Below are 23795 nucleotides of genomic sequence, written 5' to 3' on the forward strand. Positions count from 1 at the left end.
TAGGGAAATGTCTTTCTAGGGCAAAAAAAGGCAGAACAGAAAATGGAAAGTTTCAGAAAGTGTGAGTGGATGAGCATATAAATGTACTTCTCAATGGGGTGAAACTGCAGGGGGATGGTGGCTGGAGTTGAAGTGGCATGAGAGATCTCATGGTGTTTGAAAGGCCTAGTGTCTGAATCAGAGGCCTGGCAAATGCAGAGCCTAATTGTTGCAACTTCAGCTTTTAGTATCACTGAATGTCCTTCTTTGTGAAGGGTGACCAGGCACTGGCACTGGTTCCCCAGGGAGGTTATGGGGTCTCCATCCTGGAGGTATTCAAAAGATGTTTGGACAGACAGCTGGGTAGCTGGCTCTAGGTGGCCCTGATTGAACAGTCTTGTTGGACAAGGTGATGTCTTCCAACCTGTGTCCACATTGTCCACATGTGATTGCCTGCATTTTCCCACAGTGGCAGAAATTGTAGAGAAAACACAGAATAGCAATTATTGCAGTGAGTGATTGCCAGGAGAATTTCAGCAGCCTTATTCTTAGAGGAAAGGTGCCTAGTTTCTGGTACCAGTGCATTTGTCTTTAAGACTGAGAAGGGAAGAGGATTCCAATAAAAATAAAACAGAAATCCAAACCAAATAGCTTATCACTTTGAGTGATTTGCTTATGCTAAAACACTTTTTAGAAAAATCTCTATCCTGAGAGCCTTTAACCAGAAAAATTGATGATTGCCAGATAGCTAGTGACTGAAAAGTTTCAGAGGATTCTTTTCATCACATTTTTCCTTCATTTGAACACTGTTTATGTCAGATATATATTAAAATAGGTCATGTGCTGAACTTATTTGTTCTTTAGACTTGTATGTTAGAGCTGTGGTACGTGTGTTTGAAGCATGATTTATTTCTGCAGCTGGATACCATTGTGATAAATACAGTTGTGTATCTTTTGTTTTCACTCTACTGTGCTTTTGCTGCAACTTTGTTGTTTATTGACTTTTTTTCCCAGTGGTGTCTTTTGTTAGCTTTCATGTCTGATTTCAACAATTCAATGCAGAAATCATTAAATACTGCATTTTACTTCATCAGCTTTAAAAAAAAACAGTAATGAATATAAAACTTCTGGATTGGGGTTGGTGATCACTTCTAGTATTAGTGTATGTACTGCGTACAATGTGTTTAGAAGGTGATTCATACAAACCAAGTCTTCAAGTGTTCTGAAATTTCAGCAGCAATACCTTTGCTTTTCAGCAACACATAAATTGTATATTGCTGCCATTTTGGCTTTGTTTGAAACATCTCACAATACGTTAACTTACGTCATTTTTCTCTTCATTGTTTGCACCATTACAAAGCCTGTAATTAGACTTAGAAAACGAAAAGCTTTCTGATTTTAAAAAGTTTTGTATATGTATATTCTTTCATAATTACCCTAAGAAACATTTTACCAGCCAGATCAAAGGATCACCTAGTCTGTTGTCAAGTCCTTGAGGGAGCAACAGAAATCTAGGAAGGATGCAGGAGCAGGGCAAGAAGGCCATAATTACCTTAAATGCTCTTCTGTTGCTTCAACATTTGCAGGTAGGGAGCTTCCTGTGCAAAAGATGACATCTTACTATATAGTTCTTCTTAATGGGATTTTCATCCATCATCCATCTAGTCTTGTCATTTCTATAAATCCACATAAAGGTTTTGCTGGCCACAGGTTCTGTGGCAGCATGTTCCGCAGCTTGATAAAATACTTTGTAAAGAGCCATTGACTGCTCTGTAGAATCTTTGGTTTATTCTGATACCCCTACAGATAGTATGGTGAAGGCAAAAAAGAGTCATTCAGTCAATCCTCAGTTTCCCCCTCCCCTTAGATAAAGCCTTCTGTATCCCAGAATACCAACCATATCCCAGTCTGCATCAAAAGCAGTGTGGCCAGTGTGTAAAGAGAGGTCATCCTCTCCCTCTGCTCTGCTTTGCTGAGATCCTCCCTAGAACACTGCATCCAGCTCTGAGGTACTCAGCACAGGAAGGACATGGACCTGTTACAGTGGGTCCAGAAGGGGGCCATGAAAACGATCATAGGGCTGGAACATATTCCCTGTGAGAAAGGGCTGAGAGAGTTGGGGTTGTTCAGACTGGAGCAGAGAAGGCTTCAGGGAAATCTTAGTGGCCTTTCAGTACTTAAAGGGGGCTTGTGAAAAATAAGGGGACTGATTTTATTAACAGAGCCTGTTGCAATAGAACAAGGGAGAATGGTTTTAAGCTAAAACAGGGTAGGTTAGATTAGCTGTGAGCAAGAATTTGTTTTATGATGAGTGTGATGAGGTACTGGAAGAGTTTGCTGAGAGAGGTGGTAGATGCCCCATCCCTAGAAACATTCAAGGTCAGGTTGGATGGGGCTCTGAGCTATCTGATCTGTTTGAAGATGTTGCTGCTTTCTGTGGGGGAAGTTGGACTGGATCACCTTTAGAGGACCCTTCCAGCACAACTGTGCCAGGATTCTCTATCCATGGACCTCTGTTGTATTCCTTATCAGTTATCTCTTCCAGGCTGACAAGTCCTAATCTGGGTAGCTCTTCCTCCTAAACAAAGCACTCCATACTTCTGATCCTTTTGCTTTTCTCTGCAGTTTTTCCAGTTCTGCTATGTAATTTATGAGATGGAGGGATGGGGAAGCCAGATCGGCATGTGGTATTCAAGATGCAGGCATGTTACTGATATCTACAGTGCGTAATAACGTGTTCTGTTCTCTACTCTTTTTTTCTAACAATTTGTAACATTTCATTTGTGGATGGGGAGTGTTCAGATTTTTTTTTTTTTTTTTTTTTTTTTGCCTTGATTTTATTTTCAGCTTTAGTCAGAATGACATGCAGGGTCTTGCTCCTGAATGGTAGTAGCCAGCTCAACCCAGTCACCATACAAGTAGAAAAAGAGGGTTTTTTCCCTCCTGCATACATTTACATTTATTCACAGGAAATTTCATCTGTCATTTTATCCAGCACTCAGCCGCCGTTATTAACTAAATCTTAGTGGTGGGAATTTAAATATTAAGTGACTTAGGTGGTTCTGTTCATTTTCCTATGTCTGGAGTTACACTGGGTTACTCTCTTCCCTTGTCTATCTCCACACTTCACAGCTTGTTTTTAAGTTTGGAGTACTTATTTTCTACCTGTATTTTAATATGGATTCTAGACTATGGTATTTTATGATGGCTTATTATTTTTGTGATGCCTATTTTACATTTGTCAGTCAGGCTTTTATGCAGATTTAGATTTTGCAAAATTTTTTTTCTATAACCTTCCTCATAAATTTATCAATACTTGTGCAAAGTAAGCTCCCCACCTGCTTTCTTTTCCTCTTTCCTTGTTGCCAACAAGCTGTTCTCTAAAATGTGAAATGTGATGCCACAAGTGTTTGTTTTTAATTTTTTTCAGTTTGTTCCGTATTTTATTAGCATCTCTTTTTAATAAAGCTGCACATCTTCTTGATGATAGATCTAGGGTAGGAAAGACCCACACTTTCCATTTGGTACACTTTTTTGACTTTTGCAGCTTCATAACCAATGTTAAAAGTAATTGTGAAACTTTAAAAGGAAGTAAATATATTAAAAAAACAGTACTTAGACAATAAACTAAGACTGAAGAAGATTAGAGGCCAGAGCTCATTTTAAGAGAAACTGAATGAATACTAAGATAAACATAAATTCTAGAACATCAGCTTTAAAATAACTGTTCTCTCCAATAATTTGACACTAATATAACTGGAGTATGAATAACTGTCTAGCTTGTCCTGGATTTTCTTTTTTTTTTACTTTGTCGTAGACCTTCTACAAATAAAAAATTAGGATTTTGTTTGTTTGTTTTGTTTGCTTTGGTTTTGGTATAGACTATTTGCAGGAGTATGTTGAAGCAGGAGGGAGAGTAGAAACTTTTCCTTCTAGAAAATCAGTTTTTCTCATTATTTCTCTCTTCCTTCAAAAATTTTGACTCCCTAGAAATCATGTCTTTGTTTTGATCTAAAATTTTTTAAGCTATAACAAGGTTTATAGGGAATATTTTCAGTTCAAAAGTATAACACAGCATATGAAAATCAAGATTTTTTTCCTGGATTATTGTGTCTCTCTAACAGATTTTAACTTAGAACTTCTTCACTGACACTTGAACCAGTTTTCCCTCTGATGATTTTGTTGCTCTGCTAAGCAGAACAGAGCATGTTTCAGAGATAAGAAATTTTGCAGGCTAGCAAACAAACATGACCTGTAAATTAAAAAAGGCAAATCTTTTGTATATAGGGATGATTTCTTGGGGTGGTTTATTCTTGGAATAGCTACTGCTAACTCTATGTGTAGCCATATGAAATGCATTGTCAGTCATTGTATGAAACCAAATAAATGCCTGCAGAGGTTTCTTTTAACAACTCAGCTGACTTTTGTTCCAGGTACAGGCGGATGTTGGTGTAGATACCAAGCATCAAACACTGCAAGGAGTAGCATTCCCCATTGCTAAAGAAGCTATTCAGGCTCTGGAGAAACTGAAAAATAAGAAACTCAATTATGTACAACTGGCAAGTATAAAATACTTTAACCAATTTTTATAATGAGTATAAAATAGATTACCCACATATTAAACAACGTGTGTTGATGTAGTATGCTGACAAATTACTGTTTTGAATTAGATTAATCCAAACTTTATTCCATCCTGTCATGTTCTCTGGTTTGTTTTTTGTGTATTAACTATATTCATATTTGCTTTGTTTACAGCAAATTGATATGAAAAATGAAACTATTATTTTGGCCAACACACTTGATACTGAACTTAAGGACTTGCCAAAAAGAGTTCCAAAGGATGCTGCACGTTACCACTTTTTCCTGTATAAGCACACACATGAAGGAGACTATTTGGAATCCATAAGTATGAGAAAATTTCCCAATATGAAACTTCACTGGCTTGTTTCAAATTCCTTAGGAATTTTGAGTTAGAGAGAAAGATGTGTCAGCATGATCATAAATTTCAGAGTAATTTGGTTGTGAAACTGTGAACTTGTGAAGGAAAGCTCATATGTGAGCTATCCCTTTTGATTATGAGCACCCATAAATGTGAAAACATACAGATACTGGCCATTCTCTTATCCTGTGTTTGAAATTAAACACTTGCTGAAGCAAAAAAGCTCCAGAACAGCACTACACTTTTTTGCTTTCAGATTGCATGTTGATTTCCATTGCCTCTTTGCTATAAATGGTTTTATGATACAGCTTTTGATGGAGTGTATTTATGGTCTGATTTGTGTCATTGTTTTCTTTTCCTGCAGTTTTCATCTACTCTATGCCAGGCTATACCTGTAGTATACGAGAACGAATGCTCTACTCTAGTTGCAAAAGTCCACTGTTAGAAATTGTAGAAACACAGTTGTGGATGCAAATAGTTAGAAAGGTAAGTGCAGGGGGTGTATGGGTATTTTCTCCATATCTGTCTTCCCTTCTTAATTAAAATCTATAATTGTCTCTGTCACCACCTTGTCTAAACCATGACAAGTGTAATTTAGTTTGTCCTGAACAGGAAATAATTGTTGATGGAGCTAGAGGATCAAATTTAAGTCATGGAAGTTTTACTCTGTTTCATAATTTCTACACTTTTATCGTGAACAAATATATCCTTGTGCATCAAGGAAGTATTTGAGAGTACTTTGAAGGACTTTATAGAATTAACATGATTTCTTACTCAAAGTTGTGTTGTATTTTGGACCACAACATATTGCTGTTGTTAAACACTAAATTCCTTTAAGCTATAGTTATGTAGGGATTTTCAAAATCATTTCAAGCTGCAGTTCTGAAAATTAGAACTGCTATCTTAGGGGTTCTTGATGGGGCAAACAAGTATTTGCAAGTAAGCTGATCTTTTCACACTATAGATTTTACTGCAATGCAAAAAGTTGCTTCTCACCTCCCAAGCAGAGACCACAGAAATGGTCCACTTGTTACCTATGGATATGTTTTTAACACTTTTGTGAAAGCTTAGTTTCTGTAGAGATTATGTTTACCTTAAAAATAGCAGAATTAATACTAACCATTTTTAGTAAGATGACATGAATTAACTAGATTTTTACTATGTGTATTTGTGTGTAATTATTTTTCTGAAATTGCCTTTCTGCAACAAAACTAAAGCACCGTGTGACTCCTGAAAATTCCTGCAGACTGAAATTTCTGAAGCATGTCCTTGTAACAGCAAAACTGGGGCTGGCAAGTCTGTCAAGTGTTATGGTTGGCAGGGCATGAAGTGCTGAATGCTCAGCAGAGCAAGGCCATAGCATTTCTCTGAATTCTAAATTCCTGCAATTTAAAACTGGGGAGTTTGGCTTGAGAACACTATTTTCTTTCTGTTTGGTTTCATATATCTAGATTTGGAAAACTAAAACACTCCCCTCCATTCTGTTCATTATTTTAGCCTTTCCTTGCTAAACACTTGAGTACTTGCTGAGTGGCAGTAGCCAGCTAATAATAAAATTCTTTATACTCCTCCCCCTCTTAGATAACAATATGCATCCACATTGCTTAATTAGTTAGTGTTTAAAACATGTTATAGTGAACAATTTTGATTCTTAAAATGTGTAAATACTTAAAATGAGTAAATAAGTAACATAGAATGTGTTCTCCTAGTTAGTGTTAACAGGTACACTGTGCCAAAGCTTGTGACAAAAAGAAGTCCTTAGCATATGTACTGTTTAGTTGTGCTTATATTTCAGGAAACTAATTAAGTCACACTTAATAGTAGTAAGAGTATAGGGGAGTTTCAGAAAAACTATCCAAGATTTCTCAGGGCATTAGGCACAAGTTGGAGAACTTTTCATGCTTGACTTTGAACATTATTGCACAAATGGTTTTAATATAGTATTGAGTTTCAGCAAAGTTTCTAAATGTTTTTGACTTTGAGTATGATTTTTTTTTCCTGCCAGATTGAAATAGATAATGGTGATGAGTTAACTGCTGACTTTCTTTATGAAGAAGTACATCCAAAACAACATGCTTACAAACAGAGTTTTGCTAAACCAAAAGGTCCTGCAGGGAAGAGAGGAATACGAAGACTGATCAGAGGTCCAGCAGAGACTGAAACACCAAGTGATTAGAAACTGTGTTTGTATTTGTTTAAATATTAAAGTAAGAAGTGGAATTCTGGCTTTTGGTAATGAACTGAAATCATTCCATTCATAGATGCTAGGGATAAAAAAATGCTCTTTGTACTCTTCTCTTTTCTGACCTCAACACTTTTTATATTGTTACATTATATTTGTTGACCATGTTTTATGACATATAGAAGAGATAATTATTTTGAAGCTAGAAGAAAAAAAAACTAAGATAGTACCCCTTTATTTTAATTTAGAAGCCATTATTTAATAGCGGTACATGTGATCATAAACTTTGCAGACATAAGACTGTGAAGCCCATGTATTCTGTCAGTAAGTCACAGCTGTATTCTTATGCGTAGCCTATTAAACCTCTAAGACTTTCCATGTGAGAAGAGATGAAGGACTAGTGTTGTCCCAATTAAAACTTTATTTTTCCTTGTAGCACTTAAGGACAGTAGTAAAATAAAAGGTTGTCTTTGGATTTTTACAGGATGCATTGCTGGATTTTGTTGTTGTTTTGTTTGGGTTTTTTTTTCCTTGTAATGGAAAAGATAAACTAAAATCAGTTATCATTCAATTAATATAAGCATTCAGGAATAGATGGACATTTTCCGAGGCAAAGACTTGGTCATCTCAAATTTATAACTAATTTAATGAATTATCTTTTAATGAAATCTGACATAAAACACAATAGCTTTTCCAGACTTCTGTATCACTCATAAGTATTACATATTAGGTACTGAATGACCAAGTAAAAGGAGATTAAAGGTCAATATTAGAGTTAGTATATTCAATAGATTATGGAGCTGCTTTCAGAGCAATAGGTCTAAAGTAATTAATTATTGGTGCAGTTGGATCTAAAAATGTCTAAGTTCAGTAAAAATGAAGCAGTCTTGCTTCATAACAGTGAGTTATCCTTGAGGTCCTACTGTGTTTGTACTATCAACTGCAATTTTTACTTTCAAGATATTCTGAAAATTACTTTTTCTAAATGTTTGAACTTCAGTGTAACTTACATCCTGTAATTTTAAGTCTAACTAGGTCTTGAATAACTGCTGGCAGCAAGCCCCTAGTTAGGATTTTGATGATTTTTTCCTCCCTTCTTCCCTTCTTCAAAATACTTAAATCAGCCAGAATAGTCTAAACTTGATTGAACTGTAAGTAATGCGTTTAACAGGAAAAGGAAAAATAGATTATTTTAATAAGTGCATTAAGGGAGAATTAGATGTGGAAGTCAAGTATTGGATGACCTTAAATATTTAAAACTGTGTGATGAAGCAAATACTTGTGAATAGATTATATTCCCAGTGAGGACTTGCTTTTTATGTCTTTTATGTGACCCTTGTGGTTTTTGAGTTTTCTTGGTTTTGGTTTTTTTAAAGCTACACGGGAGTTGTCAGCTTTGGTTTATTGGATATTATTGTCGTAGCTGCTGGATATCCTCATTATAGAGCTGAATGGTGTGTTTACCTGGTGGAAGATGGATTTAAGGTTTGTAGGGGATAATGTTGTGACAGTAGTAGTTCCTGACAAAAAATTGTTTTATCTATTATTTAGTTTGGCTATACTAGCTTACTGTTGACATCTGAGATTGCACTATATATAATGTGAAGGTTGCAATAGTTGGTATTACTGTGGGGTTTTTATATGCAGCAGAAATTTTACACTTCAGCTTTTTTTTCATTTAATTTTACACACTACATCAGTCCAATTCAATAGCTCTTGATCCTCAGCTAATCTCCTGCTTGCTCTTGTGTTCTTTTCCTGCCTCTTGCCTTCTGTACTATGCGTCAGGCAAATGTCATTGTTTTTTAAATATGGTTATTGTGTGTGCAGCTCATTGTATGCTGTAATTAAATGTACTTTTAGGTTAACTCAAATATTTGCAACACACCTAATTCACTTTGGAATTTTTGTTTTGGTTTGGTTTTAAGGAGTGTAGCATTGAAAAACTGCTAGAGGGTTGTTTGAATTTAGTATTCCTGCCCTTGTGCCAGCCATAGCAAGAGTGCGCATACCTCTACACTTTCTTGAGCCACTAAAGAGGTTCAGCTTTTTAAGACAAAATATTTTAAATAATGAACAGTTTGACCTGATATGGTTATGTGGATGTTGTGGGGGTTTTGTTGGATGTTTGTTTTGGGATTTTTTTCACTGTTGCTTTTTGGTTTTGTTTTTGGTTTTTTGTGCAATCCTGCCCTAGGTAGATGAGGATAGGAGATGGAAAACTTAATCTGGAGGAGGATGAGAGCTGGTTAAATGATTATGCAAGAGCATTTATGATGAGCTGCTTTAGAGTTCAGCCCAAACCAGACATTGTAAATTTCCCTATGTGAAAATATTCTATGTGATGTACACACCCAGCCCAGACAGGAGTCAGTCATATCCTGAGCATGTCTCCTTCTCTTTTCCCAAAAAGAGAATTATATGAAGTCTTGCACTGCTGGGTGCTTCTCCAGGCCTCTTGTAGCTATTCTCCTAACAGCAATAAGAAGTATCTTATTTAAGTTCTTTTTGTACAATCTATCACGTTTACATCTACATAGTTGCCTCCACTTCTGTTCATGAATGTTCAGAACCAGGGCAAAATGTGGGCATTAATCAGTTGCTCCATTAACTGTCTCTGGTCATTAAATAATTGAAAGTGTCCATTCAAATTGTTGGCCTTCATAAAGCCCAAAAGCAATGCAGCTGCTTGCAGTTAACTCACAAGCTATTAAATAGTTAATTAACAGGACAGGTAATTATTTAATAAATGTTTATGTTGCAACTTAAGGAGATCTTGATCTTTTAAAACACTCCTATCAACGGTTAAATAATCAAGGTAAAAATTGCTCTGTTGCTCAGATTGACATTGTAAATAAAAAAAATTGTTTCTCAGTGTGTTTATGTATTCAATGAAAGCCACCTTCAGATGCTAAAATTAACTAAGTTTACCTTATCTATTTTGTAATTTACTTTATAAATAAAGATTGATGCTTTAGCTTGGTGTTGTCTGAATCATTTCATAGTCTCTTTAATGGAGATCTATTTTCTAAGATCAGAATGTGTAATAGGCAGTTCTCATGGGACTAGAAAGTGACTGTGGGGGGTAAGAAGGGAGGTGAGCAGAAACAGAATTCCTGGTTTTGCTATTAGAGAAAAAACTCTGTGTTAGAAACAGCTACTTTCTCATTGCTTTATGGGAGCAGCACCAAGGGCTTCATAGCAGAATCCAAAGGTGATCTCCTGAGGTTTTTGTACTTTTAGTAATATGCCCCTTCAAAAATTTCTTCTGTCCTTTTAAAATGCTGAAGTAGTTGACTGGTGATTGAACAGTTCTATCTGTTCTTACTTGCTCAGCATGAACTACTATACTATACTACTGGATTTCTCTCAGCTCCAGTTATATGAAACCAGATCATCCCAAGTATCTTGAATGACTAAAGTTACTGATCTGTGTCATAGAAAGCCTTATTATAGTAACTAAAACAAACAAGTATGCTAGGATAATTTAATGTTTTTGGAGGGAACAAAAGAAACTAAAGTCAGCTACTCTTATCCTCTGTTAGTGTTTAGAGATGTTGACTTTACTGTATGGAGACCTCAAAAAAAATCTGGGGTGGGAAAGGGAAGTTCCTTCTCCTTGTCCCCTGCATATTTAAAAAAAAACAGTTGCCACATAAGTTAGCTAGCTTTACCTAGTTAACCCCTCATATTCACTAAAGTTCAAAACTTTTTTCTAAATTGTATGAAATAGTAGCTAACATGCTTCATTTTCAGTGAGGAAGGGAAACTACTGCCAAAACCTCACTGCTGAGAGCAGCACTGCAAATAGTAATGGTTAAGTATGACAGAGCAAGAACTCCCATGCTTGTGGCTGAGATTCTCCTCACACTGAAAAATATCACAGTTGGTGTAGGAACAAAAATGTTCTACCCTACCAGAGGTGAACAGAGCTGAGCAGCTGAGCAGGGAGTTGCTACAGCAAACACTTCTAGACAACACTGTAGCTGCATTCCAGCTCCAGGGAATAGTAAAAAGCAGGTGTGATCTAATAAACCTTCACATAACAGCTGGAGATGCTTAAAACTGAAAATGGCTTCAGCAGATTTTATTCTAATTTAGCTTTATAGCAGCTTTTTCCTCCATGTTCAGAGCTGTAGAGCTTTTTTCCATGCAGCGAAGTTACCATAATGTTATTAACAGATATGCAAGCAACATAAAATGATACTTATTTTCAAGGCTCAAAGTTTTAATAGCAGAAGTAATAATGCAGCAGGTTTTTCTATGTTAACAGTTTTTTACAATTTATACTCAAAAAATCTAGAAGCCATTAGGTAGATCTAGATCCTTTTATCTAAATTAAGCTAGCAGTTTGAAAAGGCAATACAAACTGAATAAATAGCCAGAAATCTAATGATATCATTACATTGAAAGCACATGCTTCCTACAACAAGATATATATTCCTGAATGAAGTCACACATAATCACAAATTTCACTGTAGGCCAGACTATGTTCTTATCCCTAAGCTATTAACACAGTTCACAGCAAGCAAAATAAGTTTACATGAAAATAACATCTTTCATTTAAAATGGTAATATGCTCATACTTAGTCCAAAGTATCTGGAATCTTACTAGTCACTTTCATTCCATTTTTAGTCTGCTTTGATCTGTCAATGTTTCTATTTTTAAAAGCTTTCCATTTATACTTTCAGAAGCGTGTTTTTATATTTAGTTAATATACATACATAGACATATATACATATATATATGTTAAAAATAGATTAATTATTTGACTAAGTAAAATGCAGAATTGGTCTTCACATCATCATTCTGACCCCTTTAAGAAAAGCAACCATCTGTATTTATAATCCATATGGAATCTTCTCCTAAAGTACTAAAAATATTCAATTCTCCGAAAATAGTCTAAATAGCTAAGAGTCTTCCTGTGAATAAAAATTAAATGGCTTGTCATCATAGAGTTCACTGTAAGAAAGCATTTGCAAGTGTAAATGCATCTGCACAGCAAGATAACTATTTTGCTTGGGAATCTTGAAATGAAAAAACAACCTAGAAAATGTCTTGCAGCCTTTATTTGACTAGAACTACATTAAGAAGACTTTTTCAACAACTGGACTTGTTAGTGAATGTGATAATAATCACATTCACTAACAGTACCAGACCATTCACTCAAATATGAACTCTTAAGCTAAAATATTAAGTAGAAGCTTGTTTAAATTGAGTAATAGTAATTTCTCAAAAAGACAACATTAAATACGATTATAGCTATTAAATGGTTTTGTCTTCAATAGAAAGGCCTAGTACACCTGATCAAGAAAGCAATTTGCAGAAAAAATATTCTGCCTAGTTACAGTCATATTCCTTTACAGCAGACATACTAAATATTTGGAAATAAAAAGAATCAAATAGATTGTAATATGGAAATGCATTTTAAAAGCTGCAGGAGAAGATGATGTACCAGCACTGCAATTTGTTAATACAAGAAAGAGTTTTCCCATGTTAAGGGCCCAGTGACCAAGGAAATGTGAAAGAGCTGCTGACAGGCCAACAGCTCACCTTACATGTGTCCAGAAAGTTCTGGAAAGCAGAATCACTGATAATGTTGCACTAAATACAGATTAAATGTTTGATACTGGTGTCTCTATTACAGAAACACTGGTGTATCAGAAGAAACACATTATCAAGTTTTTATCTCTTGGAGCTGCTGTTGGACCTGGAAGAGAACAGACAGAAATATAATTAACTGATAGTGTGACCATATGCAGGGGAAACACACACTCTCACCCAAAATAAGCCTTTTTTCTGAAAGACTACATACCATCTTAATGTCTGGCCTTCTGGTTTTTTTATCATTCAGACACCGATCAGCAATTGAATACATTTTATGAATTGAAGGTACATCCCAGTCACTCATCTTTTCATCAACATAATCCTCAATAGTTGCTTCTTCATCCTCAATTTCATCTTTTATACTTAACTACAAGAGAATTTGAAACAACAAGCAGATAACATTGTAAGTATCTGAACAGCATGTATATAAATAAATATATAAATAAGACTATAAATAAACTACAAATTTTTATTAATTATTTTTATTCTATATCGTTTTAATTACCACAACATCATAAAGCAAATTTCTTTAAGCCATATCATACAGATTTAACTGTCTCCCACTTCAAGGCTCAGTTTTCTAGTATTGTTTCTTTTGTAAGAGAAGAGGCACAATCAACTAAGTATCCTAATAACCCACAAATATCCAAGTTTAAGCTGGTATAATTTTTTTCATCACTTTTATAAAGCCTCTTCCTGTAAATGAATGTCTGTCTGTAAACTAATCTTCTGTCTCCAGTCTCAGGACTGCAGTATCTGCTGGAAACTTCTAGTCAGAAATCAAATTTTAAATCTGACTGGTTTAGTCCAAAAGTCCTCAGTTCCAACACACTTGAAGTGGGTTATCTGTAATCACATGTATTGTTTGAAGAAGCATAAATGAGTAAATAAGAGACAGTGAGTAGAGGCAGATCTTCTGCCTGCCTCTATGGGTCAGACTGAAATTGCTGACCAACAACTGATTGTCTCAGAACCTGTTAAATGACTATGATTTCATATAAAGTGATCCTGGAGCGGTGGGAGGGAAGGAGAAAACATGAAGAACATACCAGCAACTGTGGCTCCCGGTTTTCATCCACCGGAGGAAGACCCGTTATTATTTCTAGTAAGACCTAGGAGGACAAAAAAATCAGAAGATAAAATAAAGCAGAGAACAACCCTTAGCATATATATGATTTGCAAAAAGGAGCATGATCTCCAATCTGTCAACAAATACCCTCAGGATTTGTGTTTGTCCAAAGATTTCCTATACAGTTCATTGGTTTTGTTCCTACCTTTATTTTCATTAACTGTTAATAGCAGTGCGGCTTACAAATTTCAACACAAGTTATTCTCACCCTACACGGTGCTCCTTCACAGCAAGACTGAAGGATTTCCAAACTATTCAGACATAGTGTTGGGCCTACCTTCCCATGAAACGAAATGCTGGGAAGGAAGTGGTCAGTAGTGAGTAGGGTCTTGGATCTATCCAGAACAAATTAAATTTTCTTCCAAATATTAAGCTCATGTCTTTTTGTACTCAGGTCTAAGGCAAATTCAACATCGACATTGTATTTTTGGTGTTGAATATAGCAAAACACAGGAATTTTGGATGCTTTTCTTAATTTTTCTTTTTCAGCCTGAGTTACACTTTTGTGCAACACCATGCAAGCAAAAACAATGTTCCACACTACTTCAAACCACATTTAGCTAGAACTTGGAATATTATTTTACTCTGGTCTTTCACATAGCAAATCAACATATTCAAATGATTTTAACACAAAGTTTAGAAACACTATCTTAAGAAAATATCTATTGGGAAAAAGAAAAATTATAGACCAGAGTAATCATTTCATTTCGGATACTCTTGACTTTGTGTGCTTTTATCATTTACAACAGAAGTCATATACTGCTTCCCACATTCTACTTACTACTCCAAAACTGAAGATATCAGATTTAGGTGTTATCTCTCCTCGCAGAGCTTCAGGGGCCATATAGGCTGCTGTTCCAACAATTCTTTCGGTCACGATTGTCTGTGTGAATGTTACAGATGCTCTTGCAAGGCCAAAGTCAGAAATTTTGGGCACATATGTATCAGTTAATAAGATATTTGCACTAGTGGAGAGGGGAGGTAAGGGAAGAAACAAAAAAGAAAAGAGAATTTTTCAAACAGTACAGTAAATAGGTTTTATGACAGACTAATAATTCTTTAGTAACCAAATGTAAACTGCTATTTTGACTATCTTGAAAGCTAAGATATTTATACATTATTCATAAAACAAGTTATGTAAATTTAGTTTTGCTGGAAATTGTTCAATTTCAAAATTCATTCTGCTAAATAAATGAAGAACTGACTGCAAGATCCATCTATGTTTATTCTTGCATGTGCATGCATAAAAAAAGACAAGGCAAACCAACAAAACACAAGGAGAAAAAAACTAGACGGTCCCCCTACCCCCCAAACCTTAGAAATACAAAACTTTCTTTTAACAGACCAATTATATTACATTTATGGTTTGGCTTTAAGAGAGACAATAGAGAATAATTAGCTCTGATCAACTTTTACTGGATCACAGTTTAATTCTTACAGTCTAAATCTCTGCTCAGAACTAACAAAAGCAGGTTTTTTTATACCTATTATCTAATACCAAGTCAATACCAAGTCAATACAAGAGTAGGAGTATTATTTATTTAGCACATGACAAATTCATGTGCTAAATGAATAATACTCTTACTCTTGTCTTGAAAGAAAACCAGAAAACTTATTACTGCTAGAATATTCTATGTGCCATGTTCTCACTTGACCTCCAGCTTTTACTTTCTTTAAAAAAAAGGCAACCCTGACAAATGAGGCTCATCTCAAAGTCCTTAACGCTTTCATAAAATGCTCAGTGGGATGAATTACAGCAGAAATCTGCTGGGTTTTAAACTTGTACCACTTAAAACCATTTTAAAATAGCTTGATTTAATATTTATTAAATCCTCATTTTCTGATCCCTTTAATGGAATGGTAAGAAATCCACAATGCCTGATATAACATATAACACTTCCTGGAAAGTTATACTTCTAACTTCCCCTTCTTGTTCACCCAACCCGAACAAAATTAACACAGCTGTAAGTTACAATGGATCACTTGATGTTAGAGCTGCTGTAAATAATGACTACTATAAAAGGCCAGACACTTGTCAAGGCATCATCCACCAAGAGAACAAGATCACAACTTCATAAATCTCAGCTTCTTATCAACTTGAATCCAGTCCAAAGAGTGGTCATTTTCTTGGGTACACCACAAAAAGCACAATAAATGCAAGTTTTATTGCAACTTTCAAGCTTCAAAAGAGAACTGAACTATTTCCTGGGCATAACCAATCCAAAAAACTATGAACAACTGTGAGAATACCCATTAAATCTTGTCCCCTCTAGCCTAGAGAAGCTGTTCTAATGCCTGTGTGTTTATGAATGGTCTCTACACATCACAGCAAAATGAAGACTGAAGTAATCTTCTTAGATGTCTCTTCATCTAAGTGTTATCTGGGAGTGGCAGCACTATTAATAGTACCAATCAAATGTACTGAACTACTCACACAACAAGTTGCAAAATGTTACTCAAACAAAAAAAAAACCCAAACCCAATTCTCTAATATGATGAACTCACTGCAGTTAGAAGGGCAGAGGCAGTGTAAGGTAAAAAAGTGCATCCCTTGCAGTCACGACACTTCTCCAGAGGCTTAAGCAGGGAAGAAAGAAGAAACAAACTGTCAAAGCAGCAGGCACATACATGAGACAGCTGAAGCAAATGCTTGTTTCCCCCAAGCTGAAAGGTCACAAAACTGAATTTGCCTGTATTTAGCAGAGTTGCCAGAAGCCAGAAAGCTACTGAAACATTCATACATAACACCCAATCAGTCAGTTGCTCCTTCTTAACCATCAGAAAGAGTAAGGCATTTGGGGCTTTTCTTCAAGGATTTAGGCTTCTTTTTAAAAAAACCAACACAGCAAACTGTAGCAGCAACAAAACAACAACAACAAAAACACCAGAAAAAGCCAACCAAACTCTACAACAAAACCCTCACCTATTCTGAGTTCTGATATCCATAGGAAAAAACTCTGGTATAATACACAATGACCATTCATCATCATTGAAGAACCCTGAACTTCATGAACCTGACTAAAGTAATTTTACTGTATTCATAAAAAATAGGAATAAATCAAAGGAGACACTCTGAAGAAGTATTCTACAAAAAGGAAAAAAAAAAAGATGTGTTTTTATCTGAAAAATTCCCTATTTAAAAATTAATTGCTCTTCAACAGCAGCTTCATTAGAAGCAGTTTTTAAAGAACAGAACTTTGTGTGTTCCATGGCACTCAAATAACTATTCGAAAGTAACAGATATAAATTACATTTAAGATACAAATTACAATTTACATATTATCATACAGTTACAATTACAATGCAAAATCTCATGGTTGGAAAGCTGTCCAGCAGCTAAGGGAGCCGGCGGAAAAGGATCCTCAGGGAAGACCTTATTGCACCATACAATTAATTGGCTGAAAGGAGGCTGCAGCCAGGTGGGGGTCAGTCTCCTTTCCCAAGCAGCAAGCAATAGGACAAGAGGAAATGGCCTCAGTTTGTGCCACAGGAGATACAAATTAGCTGTTAGGAAAAATTTCTCCACCAAGTGAAGCAGTGAAAGAGGCTGCCCAGGAGAGTGGCGGAGTCACCAGCCCTGGAGATATCTAAAAGATGTAGATGCAGGCACCTGGGGACATGGTTTGGCAGTGGACATGGCAGTGCTGGGTTAACAGTTGGACTGGATGATCTTAAAGGTCTTTGCCACCCTAAGCAATTCTATGGTTCTAGCCCCATAATTATCTTTAGAAATCTGTACTGGTCATGTCCTTGTGGCACAGACAAGGTTGTGGAGATGGATGTCACTTGCAGAAGATTGTGCCCTTGACTGAAGTAATGCTTTTTTGCAGTTTGTTCTCTCTAAAATTACTTTAACAGGGGAAAGATTAAAAAGAAAAATGAAAATGTGAAAATGCAGCCAGCAATAGTCTGCAGGTTTTACCTTTTAATATCTCTGTGAATGTGATTATTTTCATGCAAAAAGTTGATGCCATTTGCTGTACCTTGAACAATTTTACACCTCATATTCCAAGGAATTGGTGGAGTTTCATCCTTGATTAAGAAAAGAGAAAGGCAAGTAAAAATGTGAAAAATATATATACACTCACATAAACCAAAACAAACATACAAAACCCCCACAATCCAAAAGCAACTTCTTGCTATGTTTTGCTGTTTTCAAGCAGATGATTAAAACCACTACCAGCACACATTTCTTAATTGACTTGGGAAGAAATACATGCCTTTGTCACATTACATTATTTTCCTGCATTTTGCCTTAGACGAAGTTGCCAGTTGCAAAAATGTTCTTGGTTAATGTTTGATTCTGACTCTCCAAGGCCAGCTGCTCTGCAAAGACCTATCTGTATCTACTGCAACTCCCTTTGTACTGGCACTGACACCAGAGCCTTCAACCCAAAGCAAATAATTCAAAGCAATCCACAGTTTTTTACTAAAAACAAAAAGCCAATCTTCCAGCATTTTTGGATTTCTTGAGAGTTTAGCTTTATTTATGCTACTAATTAAATCTCAGAAGTAAGGACATCTACATTTAAAAACCAGTCATCAAAAATGTTTTCAGTGGCCAAGGGAAGTGGATTACAGTATCTCCCCATTCTACCACCTCCCCTGCCTGCTCAACATCCAGACAAAAGGATGACACAAGCAAGTGTCTGTGCATCAAATACATCCAGTGAAGTCACTGGATGTAAATTAAATTATCAGCAAGAACAGATGTTCAAGTAAATACATTACTCACCTCTCTGATCTTATTAGGAAAAGATTCTTTTTAATTTATAGATTCTGATTTAAATTCCTTGATTTATGCCATAAATTTGTCCTCTTGTAAAGGAAGAGACATTTATTTCTCCTTTAGCTTTCAATTATCCCCAATCTTTAAAGCTCCCTTGATGATAACAGCTAGTTACACTGATGACTGATGACCATTTTCATATACATCCTTGTTAAGCACTGCCCATTTCTACAGATAAACTTGCACTGTCCTTAGGTAAGACTTAGTCTCTCTTCTGCACTGATTGAATTAAAAGAAAAATATTGCACCTGTAGCAGTGTATGCATGCAAACAAATAAATGTAAACTGAGACAGCATTGCTAACAGAACTAGTTCTTTCCCCAAGCATTGCTATTCGTTCTCATCATAGCACCACTTTTTCTCGATTGGAGCAGAAGTATTTGTGCAGCCCTACAAAGGAAATGTCTCCAGATGAAAATTAAATATTTTTTCACTAAGTATTATTTTATCAGCCTGATCAGTTCCCTAATCCAGATCTTTCTCCAGCTAATAGATGGATGCTTGAACCAGTACCACCAGATTATCAGTGCAGAAAAAAAAGCAGGCCGAACATCTTAGGTCTGAGGACATGAGTGGTTGAAGTAGCACCAATGTAAAACGTTCACCAGACTACAACCTCAGAAGCTGCAATTGCTTAGAATTAAGCAGATTTTTTGAACTCCTTCAAGAAATTAACACAGACACTAATCTACTACCTTAAGTCTGCCTTACTATTGGACTGTGTGTCCTTGATAAACAGAGTTGCCTCACCAAACCAAAAGCAACTTGTTATTTACTTAAGGCCAAGGCTAGAACATACACCATTTGATTAAATCATAAGCATTTATACAAAATAATAGTTTTTTAAATTGAAATTTACATTTACTTACATACTTCAGAAAGAGATAAGCAGACTAGGAGCACTGTATTATAACCACTATCACAAGGACAATGAACAAGGTCAGTTTCACAGATTTCACAGAATCTCAGGAACCAGCAGAGAACAGTCCAACATAAGAACTGGGAACAAGACTGCAGCACCCTCTGCACTGCCTCACACAGGCACAGTCAGTGCAAGCTTCTGTGATGCTTCAGATACCAGTACATGACATTGCACTGACAGCCTGATTTGACTTTAATCTATCTAAAATGTTTGTGTAAAACCTTACTGGAAGAATACTTGTTATTAGAACACAAGAAGAAAGTAGTAAAAGATCATTTGGCCATCACAGTTCAGTTCCATTTGAAAGACATTCCACAGATTCCTGCACTTTAGCAAAGTAAGGCAATTGGAAGCTAGAAAAGGTTTCACTTACCAGACAAGCAAGTCTGTCAAGCAATGAACCATTGGGCATGTATTCATACACCAGACATGGCTGAGCACCATCACTTGAGAAACCAAGTAATTCTACTAAATTTTCATGCTGACACCTATGGCAAAAAAGAAAAAAATATCCATTCACATGTGCTCTGAAAGACTCTCAACATCTGAGGAAAACACAAGGCAGAGGGAACTTGATTCCCAATAACTTGTTTCACCTCTACTGCACAAAGCCAGGTTTGTGTGGTGATGTTTTGAAACAAACAAAATGTGATTGTGCTGTATAAGAAACATTTCCAGTTAACGTTTTCAGCAAATCGTTATGTTAGAAAGACAAAAATTGTATAATGACGTACTCACTTTGCCATTATGTTTATTTCTTGCTCAAACTGCTGTTTTAAGTCCTGAATGCTAACATCGACCATCTATAAAAAGAAGTATTTGATATTAACATCACTGGTTCATAATAAAATGCACAGCTGTTCATTAAGAAAAAAAAAGAATTGTAAGCCTTTCTTAGTTAACTTTTCACAATACACCTTCTACTCAGTTCAAAAACAAAGTATCAGAATGTGACTTTAAATTCCTTGGAACACTATATAACTGGATAAATGGATCCAGTTTCAGCAATCAACAACTTATTCCATTCATTGCAGTTACACCCTAATAGCACTTAGTTACAAAATTCAATATTCACACAAAATAGTGGTTATGAAGACTAAAATTCTGTGACAATTTAGCTTGTGAATCTCAGCCATCCTAATCTGAAATGGAAACCACCTTAAGACTCCTTCTCTTCTGGCACTTCTTGAGGGTGAGGGGAAAACAACTGGGGAAGCACTCTGCTCTTCCCAACAACTCGCTTAGCCCCTCAAAGGAGAGCAATAGAGAAGGCAAGAACTAGCTCCTGTGACTATGCTGACTTGCAACACTGATGGGACTAAGAATAAGTTTCTTAAACCAACTAATGTGCAACATGGTGACAACGCTTTTTGAAATGTATCATTCAACACTTTTCACAATAAACAAAATAAACAAGTCTATTCAATAAAGTACACAGTCATTAAAAAGAAAAATCCCCAGGACAACTCACAGCAATGAGCTTCTTGACAGCCACGTTTTTGCCATTGATGTAGCCTTTGAACACAATGCCAAAGCCACCTTCTCCCAGTTTATTACCTCCAGCTGATTCTGGTCGCACATCAAAATTATTTGTAATGCTTTCCAAGTCATGAAACAAAAAATTCTGGAAATCTGAAAGACATTGACACTTAGCATAAAACTATGTTTTCACTTAAGGAACAAGGTTTTCTGTTTCAGTTCTCTTAAAACAAAACTTGCTACTGCACAAAACCTGACACAGTGGAGCCCTACTTCCAGCTCTGTGATGAAGATACCAGAAAGACAAAAGGAAGGCAGATAAACATATACAATTACCTATGCATAATTTCCTTCACAACTAACACTGTAGTACACATATGACTGTATTTTTGATTCATACTTGTAATACAGGTAGCAGAAATTAAATGTGTAGCAGATCACAGAGAGAGCCAGTGTGTCTTATATACAAAAAAACCACCAAGGTTACATCATGTTCCTGGCAGCAACCCAAAAGTGAACCTTTAGGAAAGAACAGACCAACCACACGCTTTCCTAAAATGGCTTCTTCAGTCATCTTTTCTCCAGCATTCTTAGTCATTGCTGACACACAAAATCTAGTTTTAAAGCATGAGATGCTGAACAGACTATAAAATAAGTATTGGAAAAGCACAACAGGATTATGTGCGGCAAAAAAGAAATTGCAATTTAATCAACAGTTAAGTTTTCCCTCAAAGTAGGTGATTTATTGGCAAGATGCTGTTTCCCACGGATGCACCGTGACCGGAATAGAGTCATCGCTCTCATGCACTGCTGTGATTTATTTCACATGGGGTGAAGGACAGATCAACAAAAAAACAGCACTGAATTCTACCAAAGTAAATGTCTACCTGTGTTACTGGACTGTGAGCTGCTGTTTTCTTCACTTGAGTAGGAAGAATCTGAATGCTGCTTCTCAGTACTCTGAGCTAAAACAGGCTTTACAGATGCCACCTTTTTTTCTTGTACAGGTAGCTGTTTCTCATGTATAGGCAAGGTTTCCTGTGAAGAAAGAGGTAATGTAACTTCCTGTGGCATCCTTACAGCTTCTGAAAAGGGAATTTAGAAAAAGCATTAACTACATTAGGAACCAGAGAAAAATTAAGTAATGTTAATGCCATTATTTTTCAAAATTAGGAGACACAAGTATCACTAGGTTATATTGTGTCACTATGTGTAAACTCCAGCACTCTCATTGAAAATTGAAACTCTTACTTAAACTGTTATTACAAATGATAGAAAGTGGAAAATATATTCATTTTTGGTTATTTTAACCTAATCCTTTCTGATTTTCAAATTAGTGTGAAGCTCTTTCACACCTTAGAAAACTGAGAACATGGTACAAAATGTATAAGAGTAACAGTTACCTGGAAGCAAAAGGCTTGCTGGTGCTAGGAACTGATTCCTGATCAGCAGATCCACAAGATCAGCAACTGTACAGTTTGTGGTTCCCCAGTCATAAAGCAATTCACACGTGGGGCTCTTTCCCATTTGTACAAATGCCTCAAATTTCCTTAAAAGATAAATATAAAGACCAGTATTAAAAAAAAAAAGAAAAAATTACCTCAAGAAGCATAAAGGGAGATTAAAGGCAAATGACAAAAATAATCCAAACTGAAAAAAAAATCTGAATGCACTGCAAAATTTTCTGAAGACTCAGCCAAAAAAATCTGAACATATTTAAACTCAGGGTAAAAACATGCAAAATATGGGAAAAACTATGGGAAATACACATATACACGGCTTCAGCTGTCTGTCTAGGATCCATAATATACTGGCATCTTGGACTAACAGAGAAGAGAATGTCAGCCAGACACAGAGCTAGTCAGATCCAGATCAAATGGCAAAAATAATTTTGCATCCATTTAGCACACTTCACCTTGAATATTTTGAGATGGGCATTAAGAAGAAAATATGATCCAGTATTGACTGATTTAATATTATTATTGAAAGAAAAACAAAGATTTAATACTACCATATTAGAAAAGACTGGAAACACAAAATTATATATACAGCACGTAAAAACCTCAGTCTTTGAAACAGCTTCAACAAAGATTCAACAACCTCTTCAAGGAATGAGGTGCTCATAAAATATTGCAAGCATTACTCCTCAAGTAAATTTGTGAGTTTTAGTCCTCAGGCTCCCTACGTTTATTGGTATTTTCTTGGAAGCGGTGAATTAGGAGTTACAGTAGTGCTGTCTCTTGGGCACCGTAACATCAATGCCTACTAGTCTTTAGGGCACAGAAAGTTATGCAGCCCGTGCTGTACTGCTAAAAATACCTGTGTCTGGAGTCCTAATTAATCCTAATTTCTTTAGTCAATTTTCTGAGGCGTGCTTAAAACCCGAGCTGCAGTACAATTAGGAGCAATTACCTTGCGTTCCCTAAGGAAATGGGACTGTAAGGCGCAAGTGCCCACCAGCACACGGGGTGCAGCACGTTACAGTAATGGGCTGGCAAGCGGGATTAACAAGGTATTTGTGGTGAACGGTAATGTACGAGTTTAGGCTACGGGACTTTGGTGTAGGACCTTATGTGCACTTGGCTGTATCTGCTTTCACCGGACGGGTTGGTTATATCCACCGCAAGTTTCCTCCACCCTTCCTGCGGGTCGATGAGCTCTGCCAGCCGCCGCACGAGCCCGTAGCTCAGGCAGCGGACGTACGTGGACTCCGTCACGGGCTCACCCATCCTCCGCTCCTGCCGGGACACAGGATTACCCGTGCGGTT

The 23795-nt window shown here is 36.3% G+C and overlaps 2 protein-coding genes across 2 annotated transcripts in view; one reads left to right on the top strand and one right to left on the bottom strand.

Moving 5' to 3' along the window:
- TWF1 (twinfilin actin binding protein 1) overlaps nucleotides 1–10077 on the top strand; it is an 18408-nt gene extending 8331 nt beyond the window's left edge. Inside the window, exons 6-9 of the mRNA XM_031055574.1 lie at nucleotides 4413–4538; nucleotides 4735–4885; nucleotides 5283–5404; nucleotides 6924–10077. Of these exons, the coding sequence (XP_030911434.1) occupies nucleotides 4413–4538; nucleotides 4735–4885; nucleotides 5283–5404; nucleotides 6924–7094 (570 nt within the window). The 3' untranslated portion in view covers nucleotides 7095–10077. The remainder of the gene's footprint in view (nucleotides 1–4412; nucleotides 4539–4734; nucleotides 4886–5282; nucleotides 5405–6923) is intronic.
- Nucleotides 10078–11304: 1227 nt separating this feature from the next.
- On the bottom strand, nucleotides 11305–23773 carry IRAK4 (interleukin 1 receptor associated kinase 4). The gene is made up of 11 exons (XM_005419259.3): nucleotides 23596–23773; nucleotides 22431–22576; nucleotides 21915–22112; nucleotides 21020–21180; nucleotides 20287–20351; nucleotides 19922–20036; nucleotides 17760–17869; nucleotides 14619–14802; nucleotides 13758–13820; nucleotides 12917–13075; nucleotides 11305–12811 (listed from the first exon to the last, which is right to left on the bottom strand). The coding sequence occupies exons 1-11, from the start codon at nucleotides 23754–23756 to the stop codon at nucleotides 12779–12781; spliced, it is 1395 nt and encodes a 464-aa protein (XP_005419316.1). The 5' UTR covers nucleotides 23757–23773; the 3' UTR covers nucleotides 11305–12778.
- Nucleotides 23774–23795: the final 22 nt, after the last annotated feature.

Source organism: Geospiza fortis, unplaced genomic scaffold (genome assembly GCF_000277835.1).
Source record: "Geospiza fortis unplaced genomic scaffold, GeoFor_1.0 scaffold166, whole genome shotgun sequence".
Lineage (NCBI taxonomy): Eukaryota > Metazoa > Chordata > Aves > Passeriformes > Thraupidae > Geospiza > Geospiza fortis.

Excerpts from the sequence above, each read along its gene's own strand:
- IRAK4 (XM_005419259.3), bottom strand. The coding sequence starts at position 23,756 with ATGGGTGAGCCCGTGACGGAGTCCACGTACGTCCGCTGCCTGAGCTAC. Across the intron at positions 20,352-21,019 it reads CTGTCAAGAAGCTCATTGCT|ATGGTCGATGTTAGCATTCA; the intron begins GTGAGTTGTCCT and ends TTCTTTTTATAG. Across the intron at positions 20,037-20,286 it reads GAAATAAACATAATGGCAAA|GTGTCAGCATGAAAATTTAG; the intron begins GTGAGTACGTCA and ends TTTTTGCCATAG.